We start from the raw sequence: 23,492 nt of genomic DNA, 5'->3' as shown, positions 1-23,492 counted from the left end.
AAAAAATGTTTTATTTTTTTTTCCAAAAAAAAAAAAATCAGTCTTGTTTATCACTGGCTCATAATCCTGACTAAAACAGTGTAACAAATAATGGGGGAGAGAAAATCATTATCTAGTTAATAGTGAAAGCATGGATTTCACTGGAACAAATGATGTCAGATAAATTTCATTGCTTTTTCTGATAGAGACAAATCAGGAGATGCGAGTGACTACAGCTCCCATTATTTATGTCTGGCATGTGATAAAGCACTTTGTATTACATTGCATCAAAACCTGCTCATAAAGAAATTGAGCCTGTGTTTTGAATCCCATCTCATGGATTGATAAGTGGCTAAGGAGCTATAAACAAAGCAGTGACGCATCCAGGCATAGATTCATAGCAGGGCAATGGAGCAAAAAAACATTTCTATTTAACATTTCTATTGGTAAGGCTAAGTTTAGGCTATCCTGAGAACGTGTGTATATGGTGCTGAACTGAGAAGTATAGAAAATAATAAGGAAAAAGGAATAAGTCATAGCATGGAGATAGCAATAGATGTGTGCCTTAGTGACACAGCATCCAATGAGTTATTTTTATATCCTCAGTGTTTGTTTTGTTTTTGGTTTAGGATTTCAAGTGCAGTCAAACAACAACCAGATGAAATGGTAGAAGATAGATGCTTCATTTAGAGACTGAGCTGGAAGAATATTGTATATACTGAAAGAATATAACACTGGAAGAATATTGTATATTTTCAGTAGAAACGAGTGGAAATGTAGACATACGAGAAATGTAGAATGTGGGAAAGCTCTCCAAAATGACTTGGATTTTTAATACCAACTGATATCAACCAATAGTAAGAAATGACTTTCTAATGACTTCTTAGAGAAGTGATGATTGTATTGACCAGAAAAAAAATGACTTCCAATGAATATTTCAAGTACTTCTAGTAAAAAAAACAAAACAAAACAAAAAAAACCCAAACCAAACAAACAAACAAAAAAACCCAAAAAATCCAAAAGGGCAGCACATTGGAAAGCAGAAACCTGGAAGTAAGGAATTTGAGGAGATCCAGGGATACAAGTTGATGACATGACAAACTAAATTTGTCATGTAGCATAGTGAAAGAGATCTCTTGGTGACAGAAAGTGCCAGTCTTTCTCCTGCTGGCTTTTCCTGAAGAAATAATAAAAGATCCCAGTGACAAAAGATGTAAATAAATAGCTTAGGGAGAAAGTAATTAAAATTCAAATTTGATTTCAACTCAATTAAAAAATTAAATTCAAATTCCAAGTCAATTTTAATAGGCTGCAGCTGTTTGTAATGGACAAGGAAAACATGACATCTGTTTTCTTCTAGTGTTTAGAGCCCCTGAGCAATGAGTTAAAGCCTTTAGTACTGACAGCACAAGGCAAGGACATCTCGTTTCAAATAGCATGACCTGCTGGAGATCTAAAGGGTGACCCAGAATGGTTGCTTTGCAAATGCAGGTACTGCTACTGAAACAATCTTGACACAACTTCCTAGTCTTTTTCATGTCACCCTATCGAGCCACCTGTAGGTGCCACATGAGCTGCAGGGGATGAAGTCTCCCTGTAGGCTCAACTCTCATGGCAGCCGGTTGCTAAGGCAGCCTGAGGGCTAGAAGATTTGTCCCTTCCTGACTTACAGCTCATGTCTGAAGCTCCACAGTCTTCAGTGAGCCTGCCTATCACAATAGCTGAGATGAGCCAATTATAGGAGGTGCTTGGGTGTCTGGATCATTAAATTCATCAGGAAAACTCATTTTGGGTCCTGTGAGGATGTTGTGTTTTGTAGGCAGATTGGTGACTGAGGACACAGTTCTTCCTGCTGCTTTTGTCCACAGCCTAGAAACAGCGAGAAAAGCTTAAAAAGAAAAAAAAAAAAAAAAAAGTCTTGTGGAAGGAAAAAAGAATCAATGTAAAATTCAGTAGTGTAGGATGAGGCCAACCAGAAATGTGGGCTATGCTGCTGACTGAGCATAGCTGTGCTGCAATAATATCTGTGTCTAGTTTACTCTAGAATATAGATCGTGATAGCTAGTATTTCTCTTTTATAATGTATTTTGTGCAGTCTAAGCAACCCCTCACCTCCACTTTGGCAGTGAGGGCTTTACTCTCTGCCTGCATCTTAGTTCTTCCTTTTTTCCTTATAATCCTGTTTAGCTCCTTTCTCTCTGAGCCTTGTGCTTTCTCCCCTGCTGTAGCACAGCTGGGTTTAGAAATTATTTCATGAGTTTAACTTTACAGACATAAAGAGCCAGCTCCTCTGCAAGTCCTATGTGCATAAAAGACCAATTAACCTTGAGAATTGATCCTGAGGGAAGCTGGGAAAGATTTCTGCTTTCATAAGCCTACATCTGGATTTTTCCCCTCTTTTTTTAAAGTTGGGTCACTCAATCAAACTGTAAAGAAATTCTGTTGATTTCCATGGTGTAAACTAAATTGCATTTCAATAATGAATTTGACTGACAGTGGCTTTCTTTGAAGAATGCATGCTTAGGAGAAGAAAAGCCATTGTGATGAGTTCTGTAACAACATAGCATTGTGACTTTGCTCCAAAGAAATTTCTGTTAATCAAGGGTTGTAGAAATTTACTGATTTAACATTTTCCACAGCTTGTTCTGTGGAGCTGAAATTTAGATTTGGTGTAAATGCACCAAGGGTCATTTCACAGTCTGTTACTGTAGATAGGAGCTATCAAAATAGAGCAAGTCATTTGTTTAAAGAACAAGAAAACAGGGAACACAGATAGAAAAATATTGGCTACTGAATGATGTTCTGTTGGAAGGATGGATAACATGATGATAAGACCAAAAATTTAAATGGAAAGTTGTTTCTAGATTTGTAATGAAAGCTTTACATCTGTACACTAGCTATGGAATATACTGCAAGCTCTCTGTGCTCTCTCAGAGTCTTGTTGTTAACATACAAGTGTGTTTTATATATATGTATATATATATATGTCCCTCATTTTGGTAAACAATAGATTCTTGTTCTGGAGAACACTTCCACCAGTCTAATTAAGATCTCAATTCTGACATACCACAAATAGGGATTTGTATGTATGGAATTTACTAATTCCTCTCTCTTTAACTTTTACACAACTTTAAATAAATTCGGCACAGCTATCAGAATTAACATTTGCATATTGAATCATATTTGGGATTTAAAAAAAAAGTCACTTTTGGGAAATCCAAGGAAGGAAACTCTTGCTACTAACAGGAAACTGATAAGAAAACAGAAGCGAAGCCAAGTTAAACTAGGAGCATGGTAATTCATAGATACTTACAAACTGCACTGTGGCAATCCTGAAAAGAACTGAAGTTGTCCTTGAAGTCGACAGGAAATGGGAAAGCTCTCCTCAATTGAACTCCAGGACAATTTCAAGCTCTGAAGAAAATATTTTTAGGTTTTATTAAAATATGAAATGCAAATCATTCTCAACTTATACAGAAGTTAGGATGGATTCACAGTATTTTTAAGAAGGAATTTTTTTGACTGATTAAAAGGTTTTCTGGGCCTGTTCCATGTACTCCCCCCATCTCCATCTCTCACATACAGACCCTGCTCTCATTTCAGTAGCTGTCACTGTTTCTTCACATTGGAAATGCAGAGCTGCTCTTTTTATAGCTGGCTTTGCATCTGTGTTGTAAGATGCTCTAGGACTAACATACATTAGAAACAGGAGAATGTATGAACGGTTCAAAGCTGTAATAAACCTTGTCTTTGGTCTTTATATGTCTAGTCATTCTGTGTCTTTCCAGCTAAACACAGGACTAGGGTGGCTGATGCACCTGACATTTTCAGTAACTGGGATAGCATGAAAATACTGTGAATTCACTAATAATTATTGCTATTTAACCTTTTCACTACAGTGTTTCAGGAGCTGTGAATGGGGTTGGAGCTGCTTCTCCCCTTCACTCCTCTTGCCCATTGTTGTGGTTCTGGTTGTGTAATGTCCCTTGAAGGTGATTTCTGCCCCAAAGGGTTTTCTTTTGTGAGGTTGAGGTAGGGACAAGTGGGTCCTACTGTTCGATTTTCTTGCACGTGCCTGCAGGGTGGACACCCCTATCCTAGATGCTGCATCAATTCTGTCTTCTCTTACTAGTACCCTGTGCATGAAGTCTGCAGTGTGTTCCACTGGGGAGAAGGTTGCTCCAGGCTTTGAGAAGGAAGGGAGGCTGTGATGTGGCAGAGCTGCTTATTTCTCAGTGTATAGACCTAGCTGTGGCAGTGTCCTTTCTCTGTGCTGTGATGATACACTTGCCACCTCTATTACCAGAGGGACTGTGACAGACCCCACTACAGGCATAGCTGGGTAGCAATATATGGTAGAAGAGATGCCAGTCAATGTGGCCAGGTATGAGAGAAGGACTTTCCTTCACGTTGGCAGTAACTGCACATGATGTTAAACTTGTAGCTTGTAGTGTCATCTGAGGGACTTCACCACTTCCCTGTTTGACCACCCCTTCCAGGAAGAACTCCTTCTTGATGGTCAGTCTAAACCTCCCCTGACGCATCTGAGACCCTCCAGAACGATGATGCCCGAAGCTTCACCTCCACCCTGGATTGCTGGTCTGCAGAACACTGAAGTGTCAGATGAAGCAGCTTGTTAACGACCTATTTCCCTGTCAGAATACTCTGCCAGTTGTTAGTGGAAGTAGCTCTGCTTTTCTCTCTGCCTCCAAAAGCAAAAAATATGACCCAGCTGAAATCTGGGCTGGGTAGTTTCTTCTGCTCACATCTGCTTTTAAGTATTTCCTGTCTGGGAGAGTGTCCTCTTTTTACAAAAGATTTTTCCTTCTCCCACTTAATTTTTTTTCTTTTTATGGCAGTGTCTGCACTAGAAGTACATGCTCACAGAACAGAGTTACTGCAGTCCCCTTTTCTCTGCTCACTTTTGGCTTCTTTACGACTCCAGAAACACTGATGTGGCAAATGCAGTCAGACAGAAAATAGCAAAGCATGAGCTGCTTCTCCAGCAAAGCAGAGGACTCTTCCAGCAGATAACACAGGTTTTGCAAACTGTTTCTCTGTTGAGAGATCACATTACAATTTTAATTTATAGAAGTGCCAAGTTCCCACTGGCAGGAAGGACTTTGGGTTGGATCCCAGAGCTCCATCTTTGAAAGAGTGCAGCTCTCTAACACCATGGAAATCATAGAATGGTTTGGGTTGGAAGGGACCTCAAAGATCATCTGGTGCCAATCCCTGCTGTGGGCTGGTTGCTTCCCACCACATCAGGCTGCCCAGGGCCCCATCCAATCTGGCCTTGAGCATCTCCAGGGATGGGGCATGCACAACCTCTCTGGGCAGCTGTGCCAGTGCATCACCACACTCCCAGTGAAAATTTTCCCTTGACTTCAAATCTAAATCTCCCTTCTTTTAGAGAGTTTAATGTGGCTTGGTCCTGAGTTCAAGTGTATTTTTTTGTTTGGCCTGCTTGATATTGGTTGAAGTGTACTGACTTAGTGGATTTGGATGGTGGCCCTTTTCTGAGTCAGTTAAAAGCTGATCGTTTCTGGAGCCAGTCAGTAAAAGCACTGAAAGCTTAGAAGGAGCACAGCCCGGTTCATTATGGAAGTGGAGTTTCACTTTTGAAATAAAAGTGAAAAATCTGGAGAAGATTAGATGCTAGGAGTTCATCTACTTGGATTTTAAAATATTCTGTACCATATTACTGAAATGTAGATGACCTATATATGCAGTGATGAAGGAAGAAATGGGGACCATGCTGTTTTTCTAAATTGCTGCAGTTTGAGAAGTTCAAAATGTGGTAATTTACCACAAAAGATCTCAGCGAACTGAGGTTTTTCCAAGCAGCAGTTTTTACACAGAAGCTCCTAGCTGGTTCCTTTCCATACTTTCAACTTTCTTGAGCCTGAGCTTGTGCTGTGCTCCAACATAGTCCAGGCCTGATGGAGTCTTCCTGGGAAAGAGCCATGCCTCACTGTGTTCTGGAGCATCTCAGCAGTGATGCAACATCTTGATCCATTGCTGTGCCCCCATTCTGGGAGCAGAGCACAAGTGGCTTTGTGCATCCTGGATGTATTTGTTGAGTAAGAAGATGTTCCCTGAGAGGTGGTAATGGTCTCTGGTAAATAGTACAAAGTGCTTCCTGTCTTAATTTAAAAAATGGTTGTTTTTCATATAGTTTTCCTCTTGTTCCTGAAATAATTGATTTTCTACCTTTTTCTCTGTAGCCTCTTAGCATTAGGCTTGCAAATGTACTGTGTTTGTGCTGAATATAAACTATTTAAAATAAAATTATTGCCTGAGGCTGAAGATTTTAGCTGAGCATTAGGTGGACCTAATTCAGCCATGATGCCTATTGGCCTGAAAAAACGTCTTTTTTTTTTTTCTTTTCCTTTTTTTCTTATTCATTTTGCTTTCCTGGCTGCATAAATCTTCAGAGAATCCTTAGTCATGTCTTAAAGATTATCAGTCCTCAGACAAGTCTTTCTCTCTCCTGTGCATGACTACTCATGAAAGCATAGTCTAAATCCAGTAGAGTTTTCTTGAGAAGCTCATGGCCTTCTGCTGAGGAGAACACATAATACACCTAAAGAAAAGACCACCAAAGCTGCTGTCTTTATCATTGTCCTTATGTATCCTATCTATGGTAATAGACCTGACTGTGTCTTCACTTTGAAAAATCAAATTGTTCGATTGCTGGAAACTTGATTCTACCTAAAACAGGGAACACTGACTCACCTGCTCCCATCTTCCTGCACCTATAGCCAACCAGACCCCCAGTGACTGAGAACTACTGGAAGATCCCTGAATTTTAGTGGGTTTGATATGCAAATAAATCTGTGTCTCTCTCTTACTGCTGCATACATTTCTTCCCATAAAAATTATGTTTTTAGCTATTCGGGCTCACGTTAATTTCCACTCTGATTTGTCAGGACTGCAGGGAAGGTTAGTTAAGTGTGACTGAACATACTTATAAAGAGCTCTTTTTTTCTTTTTTTTTCCCCCTGAAGGATAAAAGGATTGTGTTTCTGTGAACTGCAATATTGAGTAATGAGACCATTTGTAGCAAGAAGAATTATATGTGAGATCTTGCTAGGTAAAAGGACAAATTGGCCTTCCATGCAAATACAGGAAATCTTTGTACTTTGCAGATTTTCTGATTAGAGCAGACATTTTCCTCCCTGAGCCACCCAGTTAGGGTTGCATTAAGAACATGAGCTCCAAACACAGGCAATTAAAAGGCAAATACTCCAACTGTGGGTGCAGAACTGCCATCGCACCTACCTTAGAGAGCCTATACAGACCTGCAGTCCTTTTTGTGACTCCAAATGCAGCTCTATAGGCAACTTCTTCCCCTTCAAGTATACCTTTAGTCTCCCAGTTCACCTTCCCAAGCCCTGTGTGCCTGCTTCCATGCCTTCACACCATCCTGCCCCTACATCGATGACAACTCATGATAAATGGGTTTTGTCTGCTTTTCCCAAATGTACTACCTTTTTTGTTTGTTTGTTTGCTGAACAGCTCCAAATTCACCTTCTAACTACATGGGCTGCCTTCAGATAATTTCCCCCTTGGAGAGTCCTGCTACTACTACAGGATCAAGGCATATGAAGTATCTGGGAGTAGTATCCTAAATAGACACAACTAGCTGAGAAGAGGTTGCAGCAAGGAGGGTGGGTGTAAATGTCTTTTCTGAGGTGACAAGTGGCAGAATGCAAGGAAACAATCTTAAATTGTGCTAGAGGAAGGTTAGAGGTTTTAAGGCAGAATTTCTTGATGGAGATGAGAGACAAGCATTGGAACAGGCTGCTTAGGAAGGTGGTGGAGTCCCCATCCCTGAAGGTATTTGAGAGCTTTGTGGATGTGGCACTAAGGAACATGCTTTAGTGATGGGACTCTGATGGTCAGGTTGATGGCCGTGGAGGTCTTTTCCAACTAAGATGATTCTATGATTCTCTGTTTCTTAATCAGCTTTGCACTTGACTGTCTCTTCTAGGCTTTGTATTTCTCCCTGCTAACGCAAAAGCCTTTTGCTGAGTTTCCCATGGGTGAAGAAACACTTGAAAAAACAGCTTTCTGTTGCTGTTGACCATACCTAACATTTACAATTTGAATAGCCTGTCTTTGGAGGAAAAAAGAAAAAGGACTTAATTTGCTAGTGGCAGCATTATTTACATTATTTTTTCTTCCTTAAAAGTACTCAAGAATATGTGAGTACAATGCCATTCCTCATGTGCATTTTTATCTGCAAGGGTCAATTAAATGGCTAATGTGATCATCTGTCTGCCTCGGATGACTCCTGAGCACATAACGTTTTGCTGCGTAATAACACAGAGGCACTTATTTCTTTGAGGCTGTCTCTGTGAATCACTGTAATGTATGTGAAGAGCAAAAGGGATTTGGAATTAATGTGGTGCACATCATGGCTATGGATTTAGCTCTCCTTTCTGTTGGACAGTGATTATGCTTTTTTATTGGGAGCACACTGGGCATGCAGTTTGTGTTGTGCTGAATCATTGTCCGTAAATCACCTGGTCAGGTCTTCATTTTTTTATTATATTTTTTTATTTCGAACTCCTTGTCTTGTCATTGGGATGGTCATGCGCCCTGGCAGCTCAGCTAAGCCCTGAAGGGATTTGCTGTTCTTGCCTTTCATTTCATTGTGCTTTACTGTAGCATCACATAATAAAAAAAAAAAAAAAAAAAAAAAAAAAAGAAGAAGCAAAAAAAGAAAAAGAAAGCAAACCAAAGCCCCAAGCTCAGGCAGATGGCCTGTGCTTGTAATCCTTCATCGTAATGCCTCCTGACAGAGCAGCTGTAGCTCACTGCTTGCTGGTGTTTTCCATCAGAAGCAACAATTTTTCTGGGATATGAAACTTGACTGTAGCAGTTTGTTTCACTCAAGCATCTCTCGTACAGAAGAGCAATGCAGAAGTGGGGAAATATTTTTGAAACAGGAAGAAACCTCACTCCCTTCAAGGTAGCATATGCCTTTTTTTTTATTTTTTTTTATTCTGTACTTGTATATTTTTATTAAAAAAAACCCAACAAAACAAAACCTCCCCAAAAGTGTCTTAAATTTAGAGGTTTAGATTAGATATCAGGAAGAATTTCTTCAAGGAGAGAGCATTGGAACAGGCTGTCCACTCCAGTGGGAAGTGGCGGAGTCTCTGTCTGTACAGGTATTTGGGAGACAAGTGGACGTGGCACTGAGGGATGTGGTTTAGTGACTGGACTCAGTAGGACAAGTTAATGGTCAGACTTGATGACGCTGAAGGTCCTTTCTAACCTAGATGGTTTGATGATTCTGTGCTTCCATGGCAATACTCAACCAGCAGCAGTGGATTCATAATTACTTGCCTCTATGCCTTGTGGTGCATGGTTGTTTATTGCATTGCTGTAGCAGACTAATTACAGCAGTTCATTAAGAACACTGAGTTATATCAGGGCACACCAAGCACTGGACAGGCAGGTGTTTGGCATTTGAGAAATCATGGACAGGCAGAATAGGACAAAGAAAGGTATGTGGAGAGTGACAGGTTGGGAAGTGTGGAATACCTGTCCTTGGGGTCTCCCAGAAAGCTGTAGGAGGTTATCTCTTTATTGGGTGTCTTCCACATCAAAATGAATGTTTTCTGATGCATTCTGACAGGCACATTTTTAGCTGGAAAACAACGCATCTCCTGTTGAATTTATACTTCAGAATGAAATATCATCCTTGTCTTTGCAACAGAAAAATTACTGCAATGTCCACAATCGTCTGTGCTCCCTTCTTCCCTGTCTCTGTTTCTCTTTCCAGTCTTAATAGTGAATGACATTCAGAGTGGTTTAATCTTTGGGTGGCAGAGACCAGTCTGAAGGGACGTGTACTGCCCTCAGGAAGCCCTGCCTCTCACCATGGTCTGTGAAAAGAGACATTTAGTCTCATTTAAAAGAAGACAGCAATATTTCAGACAGCAGTATTTCAGACTCCCAGATCAGGATAGGTTTTATACTGTTGAAGTAGGTACAGATTGTGTTAAAATAAAATGGTCACATGAGCATGGTATGCCTGCGCTTAATTCTGTTTTTCAAAGCCAAGGAAGAATGCATTTGGTTGCCCTCTTAGAAACATCTCATGCCCACAGAACAGTGCTTCATTCCCACTATTCCTTCCTTGAGCACTGAGTCTTGAGTAGAACTCAGTACTCATGAAGTGCTCTGTGATTGGTGGTGGGATGATGATATGGAAACTCAGGTCAACATTAGTCAGGGAGATGCAGGGTATGGGAAATTAGCTGCATGATGCCTTTTGGTGTATTTTTTCCCCCACATACAGCCTGCATTAAACTTTTGCTGGTTCCATCACACTTGATGACATGAGATAGATGCTGCAGTGGCCTGGCACAATGCTCTGCATGCCAAGTGCCTTCCAACAGCCTCTGCTGCCTTCAAAGGGAGGAAATCCATCAACATAATGCAAGCACATTTGGCAGCACTATCTACCTAATTGCTTGGATAAGACCATGCCCCTGGTTTTATGTGATGAGTTCCCCTCAGTGAGAAGACAGTTTATCAGGAAGGCTTGACAGAGCTACAAAAAACGGAGCTAAATGCTCCTAGTTTACTCCATGGAGCTCTGCTAAAGTGCTGATGGAATTGCCATAGCAGGGACTGCTCCATAAGATTTTCTTCTGCTGGGGAAGCACCTCTTTTCCACTCTGCCGATTTATGATGGACTTGAGGAGAAGATTAACCCTGTATTTAGACCCTCAGAAGACTTGCATTCAATTTCCATATGTACCACCTTGTCTCAGCACTTGGGGCATACCTGAAGGCTGGTCAGGAGCCAAGCTGCAGTGACAGTTGATGCCTGAGTACAGTGCAAAGCTTTTAAATACCTTTTCAAATATGAGTCTGAAAGTCATGGGCCTGAGCTCTTGTGCAGCATTAAATTAGGAATAAAAACACTCCTTTTCCCTGGGAAGGTTCTATGAGAGTATCTTAGAATGAGATATCTTAGAATCTTATAACCATAGTATGGCTTGGATTGAAAGGAACCTTAAAGCCCATCCATTTCCAGTCCCCTCCTCTGTGTCTGGTTGCTGCCCACCAGATCAGGCTGCCCAGGACCCCATCCAACCTGTCCTTGGGCACACAGCTTCTCTGAGCAGCCTGTGCCAGTGCCAACGTGTGCTTTGATATTCTCTATTGTAAGGAAACAGATGCATATACAAAATATTGAATTAAAAGATTTTTCATAATTTTGCTTTTCAAATGTCAGATCTAGAAGCTGAGAAGAGCAGTAAAGGGCAGATATTGATATCAATCATTAGAGCAGGATAGGAAATTGCAGCAGGCTAGAGCAATGTGAATATGCGTGCTGTGAGCTGGTCAACAGCTCAACTGTTGATCTTAACTTGTGAGATAAGGCACTGAGGGACATGGTTTGTGGGCATAGTGGGGATGGTTGGGCTAGGTGATCTTAGTGGTCTTTTCTGTGATTCTGTGATGCTTTCTTGAATTGATTGCTGTATGTTTCATTGCTGAGGTGTTGGCCCTGCAGTTCCTTTCCCAGCTGTCCCATGTGACTGTGAAGGCAGTGAGTCTCAGCATCCATCATCGGTGACCTGGAACAGAGCTACAAGACCAAACTTTCATCCTTGTAATTCTTATGAAACAAGGAGTTTTCTGGTTTTGATTTAGAGCAAATAGTGTAAATTTATCTTCTTATGCAGCAAAAATAGTTGAAAAACTTGGAATCAGATGAAAATTTGGCAACGTCAGGACTGAATATGATGCTTACTTTAGCTCAGGATGTAGTCACTCCTGAGCTCTCCTGCAACAGTCCATGCAGTCTTTTCTTTTCTACTTAGAGCCTTGAATGGACTGAACTTTATTTGCTAAGGGCTGGATTTCAGCTCTTCCTCGGGGCAACCTGGGGAGGAACTGGGGGAAGCAAGCAGTTTTCATTGTTACTGTTCCTGCCTTGGGGCAGATCCAGCAGCTGTGTCACCCCATGGAGGGTGGGGAAAGCTGGGGAGGTTGGGACCTGTACCATGCTGGATCATGAGGGACACAAGGCTGGGAAATGATTGGTATCTTGGATATGGAGAAGGAGGGAAGACAGTTGTCACCAGCCCAGACAAATGCTTATAGTGTTGTTTTACCTGCTCTGGTTGCTGAAAACTATCCCTGTCCAGATCTTTGATGACCTTCTCCCCTGGGAGTTTTATGTGTAAATATACATATATATATATATATAAACATATATATATATATATATATATAAGTAACAAAAGGAGGAAAACAATTATGCATTTAAGTGTTACTGCAGCTGTTTTAGCGGGAGCTTTAGGTCACCGACCTTAAAGGAAGAGGATGAGCCTTTGGTTGCTCCTTCTGTCCTTGGCTCCCAGTTTCACATGCAGGTCTAAATGCTTTTATGCCTTGACCTGAGTTATGTTTTTGGAGTACCTGCATCCCTGCATACCTGCATTCAGAGTTGCTTTCTGAATGCAATTAGTCAACAGCACACAGGTGGAAGAGAAAAGCTAATTTTTCAACATCTAATTAGCTGGTATTGCTGGAAGGATTAGAAAGCAGAGACAAAACATTGCCGTTCTGACTGTACGTTTAGGGAATCCTATGGAGCAGCAGTGAGATACAGCCTGTTTCACCCAAAACCTGTGTGTTATCTGTAATGACCTCTTGTCTTTCTGCTTGAAGATAAGCAAGAAGCTTTAGTCTCCTCTGGCACAAATCAGTGGAGCTCTGTTGGATACAGTGGAGCTCTACCCAATTTTATCCCCAGCTGGGGAGAGATGGAATGTGTAAGTTGGTTGCTCACAGAATTACCCTCATGTGAGTTTTGTGTGTGGAGATGAAAATGCTCATGTAGGGATGTATGTGCTCACACACAAGTTAAAGGTAACTGTTTATCTGTTGGTACTTAGCACACCTTGGAGGCCATACCTAATGTCATAAATGTAATGTCATCTGATCATTAACATGTCCCCGACTTGTTAGCCAATTAAAAAAAAAGCCAATTAAAAGACTCGCTGAGTAATATTCCTTCCAGTCCCTTGGCACATGCATATATTAGAAATCTATCTAATGCAAAGCCTAGGACAAAAATGATCAATAGCAGGTTACAGTGCTCTTTATTACAGTGAATTAATTGATCATATCTAGCAGATTTTCCTCCCAGCAGAAGCTCTGAGTATTGAACACATTTCTCTCTTCTCTGTTCTACCCTTGCTGTTGGAGACATTCCAGGCAGTTTTGTACCATCATTTAAATTTATTTATGACCTGAGAAAGTTGTGTCACCCTTGAGACAGTTAACTTCTGACTGAAAAGCTTGGTGACATTGTAGGGACATGTGGAGTTGGATATTACAAAAAGTTTTCTGATGAGAAAGTGGAACTCCTGCATCAGCCGGCCTCATGTGAGAATCATAGGGTCATCAAGGTTAGGAAGAGCCACTAAGGTCATCTGGTCCAACCATCACCACTGTGAGTTGAGTTCATCCTTTTTATTTCATCCTTGATCTACTCATACTTGACTGGCACAGCTGCCCAGAGAAGTTGTGGATGCCCCATTCTTGGAGGTGTTCAAGGCTGGGTTGGATGGGATGCTGGGCAACCTCATCTAGTGCCTGATTTAGTGGTTGGCAACCCTGTCCATGCCAGGTGGTTGGGAGCAGATGATCTTTGAAATCACTCTCAAGTCATTCTGTGATCCTGTGGTTCTATGGCTGGCACCCCACTGTAAAACCAGAATATTCCACAGGTGTTAATCAACACTATTTTTCATAGTCCAAGGCTAAATAAAACAAGAGTACATTTAACAAAAAACACAGTTAAAATTCAAGAATATTCTTTAAGCTGCTATTTTTATCACCTGGCTGGCATGAGCAAGTCTCTCTTTGATGAAGATTTGTATGGTTTTGTTGCCATGATCCACAATATCGATTTGGAAATTTGAATGGCTGTGGAGATAAGTATCCTTAGAAACTGTTTCAATTTCCATATTTATTAAACTATTCTGTGTCTGTGAGAGAACAAAACCAGGATTCCTATACATCCTGAAGCTTTAGTATTTAGGGTTTTGCTGCCTGAGTGATAAGATCTTTAGTCATGTGTAGGAACCAGGTGGCAGGATAGCCACGTCTCACAGAAGATCTGTGAGGAAATGAGGTTTCACATTAGGAAGAATAAAGGAGTCACAGATGAAACACACTTGTGTGTCTGCGATGTATTTCTTCCACTCCTCTTTGTCCCCTCTTGAATTTTTATACTGCTCACAATCAGAAATTGCTATTCCCTTCCTTCTCTTTGCATCTTGTATGACAGGGGCTCTGTTAGGGTTACCCTGTACCACCCCATCTTTTTGAGGAAATGAGTTGAGGGACCTTACTCTGGCTGAAAACTATTGAAAAAGAGTGATTTTCTGATGGATAAGGTTCTTCCTAAGCACAAGTGGTAGTGCTGGCAAAAGGAAGGAGGAGAAATGTGGTTTGGGAGAGGCAAACTGCTCTATACCTGTTACTATTATTAAGCTATCACTGAAGAATCCTTCATACATACAGTTTATCTGGCTGAAGATAGCCATTTCCAGGGTCATTTTCCACCATACTGCAGAATTCTGTATTTAGCATCGCCACCTATGAAATGCAATGAGATTATCTTAAAAGGTAGCAAATGTTTTATTTTTTCTAGAGTTTTATTTGCAAAGATGGCACTGCTCATTGTCTGCTATTTAATACTTAGTGTTGTGAGTACATGAGCTGATTGACTGTGGCTTATCCTGTTGTCCTTTTGAGTCAGTGGATATCTTTTATCACCTTAGTTGGGCAACAGAAGCCTAGATGAAAGAGCCACTGCTTTACTAAGAACCACTTGTATCTCCAGCGTTCGAAAGTAAACAATCCCAGATGCTTTCAACATGGCTGGACAGGTGCTTACACACAGCTTGCTTTTGAAGTCTTGTTTAAAGGGAAGATGTTTTCAGTCAAAGGGCTGCTGGCTCACCTGACCTTTACAGGCTGGAAATGGTCACTGAAAGGATAAGATAACAATAATAAAAACTCCCCTAGTCATTACTGGGCTGCTACTGCTACTGGATCTGGCAAAGGCTGAAGAAATGACGGGGTGTTATATGCAAATCTGCTGTCCTCAACAAACCATGTGCAGAGTGTAGTAGATGAAGTTTCTTGGAGAGGCACGGCCAGCCTTTGGTGTTAGCTGTGCCCTCTGAGTCTGCTTATGTGTTGAGATGATGCTGCCTACAATTGGGTCTGTGCTTTTCAGCAGATAAATCCTTTGCTTTCTTATCTTGCTCCTTGCTTTTGTGTTCAGCTTCCTGGATGATGATAACTGAGTAGCTGCCTGATGAATAACCCATGCACATTAGCACCTTTTTATCTGGAAGGTGACTGTGAGCTTTATATTGGGAAGCTGCTAAACATTCATCACTGGAGGTTCTCTATCAGGTTGAGCAAGCTTCTAACAGGAATGGTTTAGATATGACAAGAAGATGGACTAAACAGCTTTGAAAATACCCTTCTAGTCCTACTATCTCTTGTTTAAAGCTCTGCAAAAGTAATATCACATTATTTCCTCACCTGGAGTATTGTGTCCAGTTCTGGGCTCCCCGGTACAAAAAAAGACAGGGATCTCCTGGAAAGAGTCCAGCGGAGGGCTACAGAGATGATAAAGAGCATGGAACACCTCCCTTATGAGGAAAGGCTGAGAAACCTGGGTCTGTTCAACCTTGAAAAAAAGACTCAGAGGGGATCTGATCCACATCGATAAATATCTAAGGAGTGGGAGGCAAAGGGACAAGGCTGGACTCTTCTCTGCAGTGTGTGGTGATAGGATGAGGGGAAATGGCCACAAACTGAAGCATAGGAAGTTCTGCACAAATGTGCATGGGAACAGGCTGCAACTGTGCATCCAAAATTGAAATGGTAGTCCGACGTGTAACAGCTGAGTGAATAAGTATTTAGGGAGCTAGGAGCTGGAGTTGGATGTGATGATCCTTGTGAGTTCTTTCCAGTTTGGGATAGTCTGAGTCTGTGATTCTCCAGATCCAGACATCAGAGATGTGTAGGAAGCCCATCACCCCACAGTGCATTATCTTGACCAAGTACAAGGCAATTCCTTTGACCTGGTTGGTATGAGATCTCAGTACATTTCTCATTTAATCTAGGACAAAATATTCATCCAGACATTTTTCTATCAGCTATCTGTTTCTAAACATTGGTAAGAGTTGTCCCTGTTCTTCTGCTGACAGAGCTGCTCATGGCTCTTTGAATGTACTCTATTGTTCTGTAGTGGTCTATCTATCTGTAAATATAGATAGCACATCACTCTATTCATTGGCCTAGGACTAGCCATTTGTGTTAACAATTTTGGATTGGAATCTTGGAAGTGATGTTTAAACAAATTACATAAAAACTTACCTAAGATATCATTTATTCTGATTGCTCACAAATATTGATGATATATTTTTGCTGAATTTTGGCTTTTATTCAGTAAACCTCTTCAGTTCATCTTTAATTTGCAGATGGCTTTGGCAGCATTTCAACTTAAGCTTCTGGTGCTTGAATTAGGCTCAAGATGCAAATAACCTGATTTTCAGAAAGTCTGAATCTCTGCAGCTGCATTGTGGGGTTCTAAGCAATGCAATTAAGTCTGGGTTTCACCCTGCCAAAAAAAGCCACAAATAAATTGGGATTCTGGAAAGAGAAGTGCATCAGAATAGACAGAAATGACTTTAGAAATTTTGGGATTTAGGAATAAAGATGGAAATAATGAAAAGCCCAGCTCTAGTTTTCAGCTGAAAGGCACTTATATAAGTAATTTCGAGGGGATTAAGGAAGGAGAATATTAGAGCTGGGCTTTAAATCTGAATGAAGTGAACCAGAACACTGCTAATGGACTGTGTGGCACTCACTGATGGGCTCAGAATTGTAGGAGTGCATGGGGAAGTGGGAATATTCATTGATGCCAGGGAATATACTTAGAAATAATAAGTGCAGTAAAAGAGGAGGGTGGGCTAGATGCCTGAAACTAATAAGAAACTTGTATCTCCTCTTTCAAAACCTGAATTAGGAGAAGTGACTGGTGGGCATCCCTCCAACACTAAAGAAGTCTCAGTGTGTTGAAGGTTTGGTCCTTGAACATGGTAACATTTTGGAGGCTAGGCATAGGAAACACAGTTTAGAAATGAGTGTACTTTGGGATATAATGTCCTAGCGTACCAGGGAAGTGAAAGTGTTGTCTCCTTTTCAGTGTGATTAATCAGGAGGGGTCACAAGAACTGTCCATGAGGTCAGACTTCCTTCTTACCTTCTTGACTTAATTATGTCGTTAAAGAGGCTTTTATTTGTGTGATACTGCTTTTTATCCTACTTTTTTTTTTTTTTGTAAAAAAAAAAAAGCACAGCTAATCCCTATTGCATATGTAAATATAGATAGCACGTAGGTCTGTAAAGATTATGGGTGCTCCTTTTGGCAAACAATATCTTTTAATAGCATTGTATGGAGTTAATCGGTTTAAGCAAAAGCATCAGTGGAACAAACAGTGCAAGTTCAGGGAAGGAATAAATGACAGGCCTGAGAACAGTTGATCATTTGTTTGGTAACATTATGGCAGGTATTGTAGAAGGCTTTTTTTTTCCTTGTCTTAGTGATGTCTGTGTTTGTAAAGCAACATGAGCAGGGCAAGCTGTTAAATTACAAGAGACTTTTGCTGTTATTTCATAACAACTTAATCCACTCTTTGTACTCAGATCAAATGTCCATTGCATCAGGTACTGGTTAGAAGGGTGCCCTCTCTGCGCTTCAATTCTGGTTAAGTAGAAAAGGCAACAGGACAGCTCCTATGTAGTTGAAAGGAGAGAATTAGAAAATTGGTGTGGAAAAATAGGAGATGCATTGAAATACGTGGAGAAAGCTCAGTTCTGCAGTTTTTCTCCGTGAGAAAGCTTTTCCAGTCATAGAAGAGCTTGGGTTGGAAGGGACCTCAAAGCCCATCCAGCTCCAACCCCTGCTGTGAGCTGGTTGCCCCCTACCACATCAGGCTGGCTAGGGTCTCATCTGAACTGACCTTCAGCACCTCCAGGGATGGGGCATCTGTAGATTCTCTGGGCACCCTGTGTCAGTGCCTCACCACCCTCTGAATAAATAATTTCTACCTAATATTTAACCTTAATCTCCCCTCATTTAGTTTAAGGCTGTTCCTCCTTGTCCTGTCACTATCTACCCACGTGAAAATCGATCTTGGTTAGACACTGGAATGCCATAATGAGGCTTCCCCAGAAACTTATATTCTCCAGGCTGAACAAGCCACATTTTCTCAGCCTGTCCGCAGAGAAGGGGTGATACAGCCCTCTGATCATCTTCATGGCCTTTTTGGTACCCTCTCAAACATCTCCTCATCCTTCTTGTGCTGGGACCCCAGGCCTGGAGACAGTACTTCAGATGGGGCCTCACAAGAGCAGAGTCATAGGTTCATAGGTTCATAAGGTTGGAAAGGACCTACAAGATCATCTAGTCCAACCATCCTCCTATCACTATCCCTACCCAACTACTACTAAATCAAATCCCTTAGCACCTCATCTAAACGCTTCTTGAACAGCACTAGGGATGGTGCCTCAACCACCTCCTTAGGTCAGTCCATGGATAGGAAGCCTATACTTCTAGACTTTCAAAAATACTCTCAAACAGGCTTTTACTTTTAGTACAGAGGAGTCAGCCAGCTGTCATTAAGGACTGTGAGGTGACAAGCCCAGATGTAGAGGTGTGCACTAGAGACATCTAGCATGAATACACCTTGGTGAGGTGCCCCTCACCAAGCCCAGCATTGTATGACATGAGGGGCAGTAATATGGGATGCCACACAGAGGGACATGACACTGCACTGATGTGTTACTCAGCTCTTGGGGGCTGGTGGCCAGAGAAGAGAGCCTTGGAGCTAAGCCTGCAGGGCAGGGGATGTGGCTGCAGGACTTTTGCATTGGAAGAATGCAAGGGTGGCAGGCCCAGCTATTGATCTGATATTGATGCATTATGAACACAGCTCACTGGACCAATTCTGCTGTTTTTTCCCCCCCTGGAAGAGCTGTGATCAGTGCATCACCCCTTGACGTCATGTGCATGCACAAGGGCATCTATTTTGGATGTGATGTCCTTCAGTGGGAGCGTATGTACGTCAGAGGGTTTTTTCTAACAGTTTAGTGTGCAGTAGTACACATGTGATTTCACTGATTCTCCAAAAACAGTGAGGCGAAATTCAGCACAGAGAGAAATAAATGTTCTTGTCTGTCTGTTATGGAAGTTTTGGAGACATTTATCAGGTTACTATTAACCTTTCATTTGAAATTTAATGCTGAGGACTACATATCAATTCTGAGTGGAGTCTTAGAAGAGCATCAATTTTCCATGTAGAAAATTATCTTATTTATTTATTTATTTGTTTACTTACTTACTTACTTGCTTTAACCTTAACCCTGTATAGAATGTTCAGAGAGAGATTTTCCTGTGGAAATGAACTCTTTGGGCTTGAAATTCAAGCCAATTTCTCAGGAATCCCAGGAATTTTGAGTAATAAACTGGAAAGTTATTGGAAATAACAGCTGAACTGGGGGAGGGACAAGTTAGATCATTAAGGCCAAACCCAGAAAAGTAATAAAGCAGTTTAATTGTTAAAATTTAAACAGATCAGTGGCCAAAATTAAAGATACTCTATGTCTGGATGATAGTGGGAAAAAAATATATTAAAAGCAAAAACTGAGTAATAGCTGACAGCAGATAACATCTGGCTATGGCTTTGCCATGATTTTTTTTCTGGGAACTGAAGGGTGAAGAAATTTCTCAATTAGGGAGGAGGAGAAATCAAAGCATAGCAGACCTGTGTTTTTCAGTCAGATGCAAAGGAGTTGTAAGCACCCCATGATGCTGAGAGGCCTCCTTTGTCAACCTGCTATATTTGGAAGCTCAGATTGCTCAGACAGATTAGAAACTCTGAGCCTGGTAAGCCAGTGTTAATGGGAGACTGGCAGCACTTGCCTATGTCACATTGGCTTTGAGAATGTTTCTGCTGCAGATGAGGTGTGGTTCAGCTTGTAGGGATGTATCTGAGCTACCTCGGGTGCTAAGGACGGTGTCACCATGGAAGCTAAAGCAATCTGGTGGATCATTTAGCTGAATGTGAGCTCAACGTGGGTATATTCACTTCTACAAGTAGCCAAGCTGACTAGTTTAAAGCCAGCCAATGGTGCAGATGAAGCCATGAGCTACAGTGGAGGTCTGTAAGGCATCTGCCAAGAACCCTGGTCGTTCATTGGTAGAACTATGTTACAGAGGAGAGTATGCTGGTGATGGTGGCTAAGGGAGGTTTGGTGTACATGTGTGACCATAGACAAAAATCCATCTGCAGTCTTCATTACAGTCAAATACTAGAAAAAATGCCAAAATCTGTGGAGTGGTTTTCAGTCATACAGTTGAGCTGAAAGTCAGGTAGAAAAGAAGTTAAAAAAAATAAATCCATCTCTCCCACAAAGAAATTGAGCACAGTAAGGGCAAAGGCAATAGAAAAAGCCTGATTAAGAGCAAGGCCATGCTGCATAACCCCCTCATGAGGAAGAAAACCGATATTTATGAGGACCCCTCTGTCCCCTTCCTAGCTGCAAAGGGACTGCATGTTGGGGCACATCTCTGAAGCACATTTTGAGAGGGTGGCTGTGAGAACAACATGAATTGTTGACACCAAGCTGCTCTCTGTATTTTCTATCAGTTGTCCTGATACGGAATAGAAAAAAAAAATCTGAACATGAGTCATATTCAGAGGTTTTCAATATCCTTTGCTTTGCTTTCTTTCAGTCTTGCATACTTATAGATAATTTTTATCTTACATGGTATGAATGATGAGATGGGTCTGTTACAGATTTGTTATTTATATATTCTGGTTACTCTATAGGCAGATTTCAACATTACAGTGATTAATGACTTTTTTCTGTTCCTTGAAAATTGTGTTATGAGATATAAGATGGAAAATGCAAATTTTAATTGAATATATTAGAGGTATTGAGAATATGTTATATCATATTTCATATATGGCTGTGGATTTGATAGCATCTTCTTACAGTTTGCTGTACTTCTGAGACAAATAGTTTTTTCTTTCCAATGTACTGTTTGTTGGGCTTAAACCGTAAGTTGAGCTGTAAAGACTTTTTCTGAGCCATAAAGATATTCATTCCAGTGCAATCAAAACATGACATTTCCTGCAAAATACCAAAAGCTTTAATGATTTTTAGGTAGAACTTTATTAACATCCAAACGGAAAGCTCTGGTTAGCAGTAGGAGAAATATTAATCCCAGTGTTGTTAGTTTCTCTATAAGTAGATGAGAATTGAAAGTGTTCTCCTTGTGAGCCAGCTGAATATTTGCAGGGGTGCACTAACCTGTGCCAGAGTCAAGGCAGACCTCCCCTTAGCCTAAATTGACCAAGGAGGAGGCCTGTGTGTAGGTCAGAGACAGAGGACTGGGACCAATCCTACTAGGAAACAAAATTGTATTAGAATTTGTGTCCACTTTCTTTTGCAAATCCCAGCTTCTGCTTTTGCATTTGTGCTTTGTGCTTGCTCTGCAGTGATCCACAGTGATCATCAAAGTGATAATAGTTCTTCACATGGCAGCTACTTCCTTTCTGGTTTAATTATAACTGAGTTTGCTAATCACAGTCTTGATTAATGAGCTTAATATGTAAATGCTATGATGAAACTGAAACTCTTTGTAATTGCTTGCAGACAGATTACCACTTTGAATACACGGAGTGTGACAGCAGTGGCTCCAGATGGAGGGTGGCTGTCCCGAATCCTTCGGCGGAGTGCTCTGGACTACCTGACCCCGTGAAAGGGAAGGAATGCAGTATGTTGGCACTTTTCATTTTACAGACTGCTCCTGTCTGTTTGTGCTAGTTACCCTATACGGCACTGATGCCAACAAAGCCCTTTGGAAGAGCTTTAAACTCTTGATTCTTCCTAATTCTGTCACCAATGTCCTGAGTTAGTCCTTCCCTTCTAGGTCACCCTGTATGCCCTTCCAACCCTTCCCCTTGCGTCTTGGAGGTGTGGAGCAGGGGCTGACTTGCAGTGCAGTTTTTCACCTCATTAGTACCTGCTACAGGTACCCTTGTATGCTAATTTACAGAAAAACCACAACACAAGCTGAAGAGTTGTTGTTGCTTGTCTTGAGCTGCTATACTTTGAACTCCTGTTCATTTGTAGTGGAAGCCAAGATGGTGACCAGTGCTGGCCACATTGCATTTGTGTAGTGTCCATGTTCTCATCACCTGCATAATTTAACTGAGAATAAGCTAAGTGCATAAGTCATGGTAAATGTCTTATTTTCCAGTGTTATTTTCATGACAATGCTCTTGCACTTTCATTTATTTATTTATAACAAGTCAGAGGGTTTGTGTATCACTTAGTCCACTTCCTTTTCCAATATGTTAAAGCACTTCATCTTTGCATTGGGTACATAAGTTAACTGCTGCTCTGGAAGCACATGTGAACCATTCCTCACTATTTGCAACTTCCCAAACTGAATACCCTTTCCCATCTCTCATCTTTGCTCTAGCAATTCTCTTCACAACAAATCTTAGCAGTCCTTTATTTTCTCAGTAATTTGTACTGGGGGCTGTAAATCATTGTGTCTGGCAACCAGGAAGAATGATGGCAGTGTCCTTTCACTTCTACTGTAGGAGAGATGACTTTTTATTCACTTCTGACTCTTCCTGTAAAGGTTTATTGTTTGTTTCATTACACCATGTGCTTCAGCATGAGGCACATAAATGTTTTCTGTAGCACTGTTGACCACAGGAAGATTTCTGACTGCCTGTAAGCATCAGTTGAAAAGCTGAATGTGTCATTCCTGGTGCTTGGGTTTTGTTTCTGAGGTTTTAAATTTGGGATCTCTGTAAACCCAAGGGATGTGTTATTCAATTACAGAACTGTAGAAGTAGGTAGCACTTCAGGGGTTCCCATTATCATCCCTCAGCCCAAATAACTGTGATACCTGTGACTGTAATTTGTGGCTAATGTTTAGTTGGGCTGTTCCCAGGGTTCTCTGAGAAGGGCCCACGAACTCTCAAGATATTTCTTCATATATTTTGTTCTGTTCATTTTCCCTCCAGTTACAGTTTTTTTTTTTCTGCTGTTGAATCTCCCTTTCTGTACTTCAAGCATTTTACTTTTTGCTGTCTGCACTATAAAGGAGCAGTTAGTGTTCTCCCTCTTGGGCAGCCTGTGCCAATGCCTCACCACTCTCAGAAAAAAAGGAGACCAGCTCTTATTGGTAGTCTCAGACCACAGATTTAAACATGGTCTCCATCAGACAGTGGGCTTGCCTGAAGAAGACTGGCAACCCAGATGGAGGGCCTGCCCAGAAATGTGTCAGTTCAGGACCAGACTGTGGTCTCTAGTGGAGTGCAGACTCTTTGATATTGCTAAAAATGTATTAGCTG

The 23,492-nt window shown here is 41.1% G+C and overlaps 1 protein-coding gene across 1 annotated transcript in view; it reads left to right on the top strand.

Moving 5' to 3' along the window:
* Positions 1 to 23,492, top strand: part of ELAPOR2 (endosome-lysosome associated apoptosis and autophagy regulator family member 2) — a 90,873-nt gene that overhangs the window by 22,305 nt on the left and 45,076 nt on the right. Inside the window, exon 2 of the mRNA XM_065743736.1 lies at positions 21,775 to 21,895. Coding sequence (XP_065599808.1) covers positions 21,775 to 21,895 — 121 coding nt within the window. The remainder of the gene's footprint in view (positions 1 to 21,774; positions 21,896 to 23,492) is intronic.

This window comes from Cyrtonyx montezumae, unplaced genomic scaffold (assembly GCF_038088225.1).
Source record: "Cyrtonyx montezumae isolate F1298 unplaced genomic scaffold, pur_monq_1.0 scaffold_3, whole genome shotgun sequence".
Classification (NCBI taxonomy): Eukaryota; Metazoa; Chordata; class Aves; order Galliformes; family Odontophoridae; genus Cyrtonyx; species Cyrtonyx montezumae.
The sequence above is the reverse complement of the archived record's forward strand: the minus strand, read 5'-3'. Positions and strand labels throughout refer to the sequence as shown.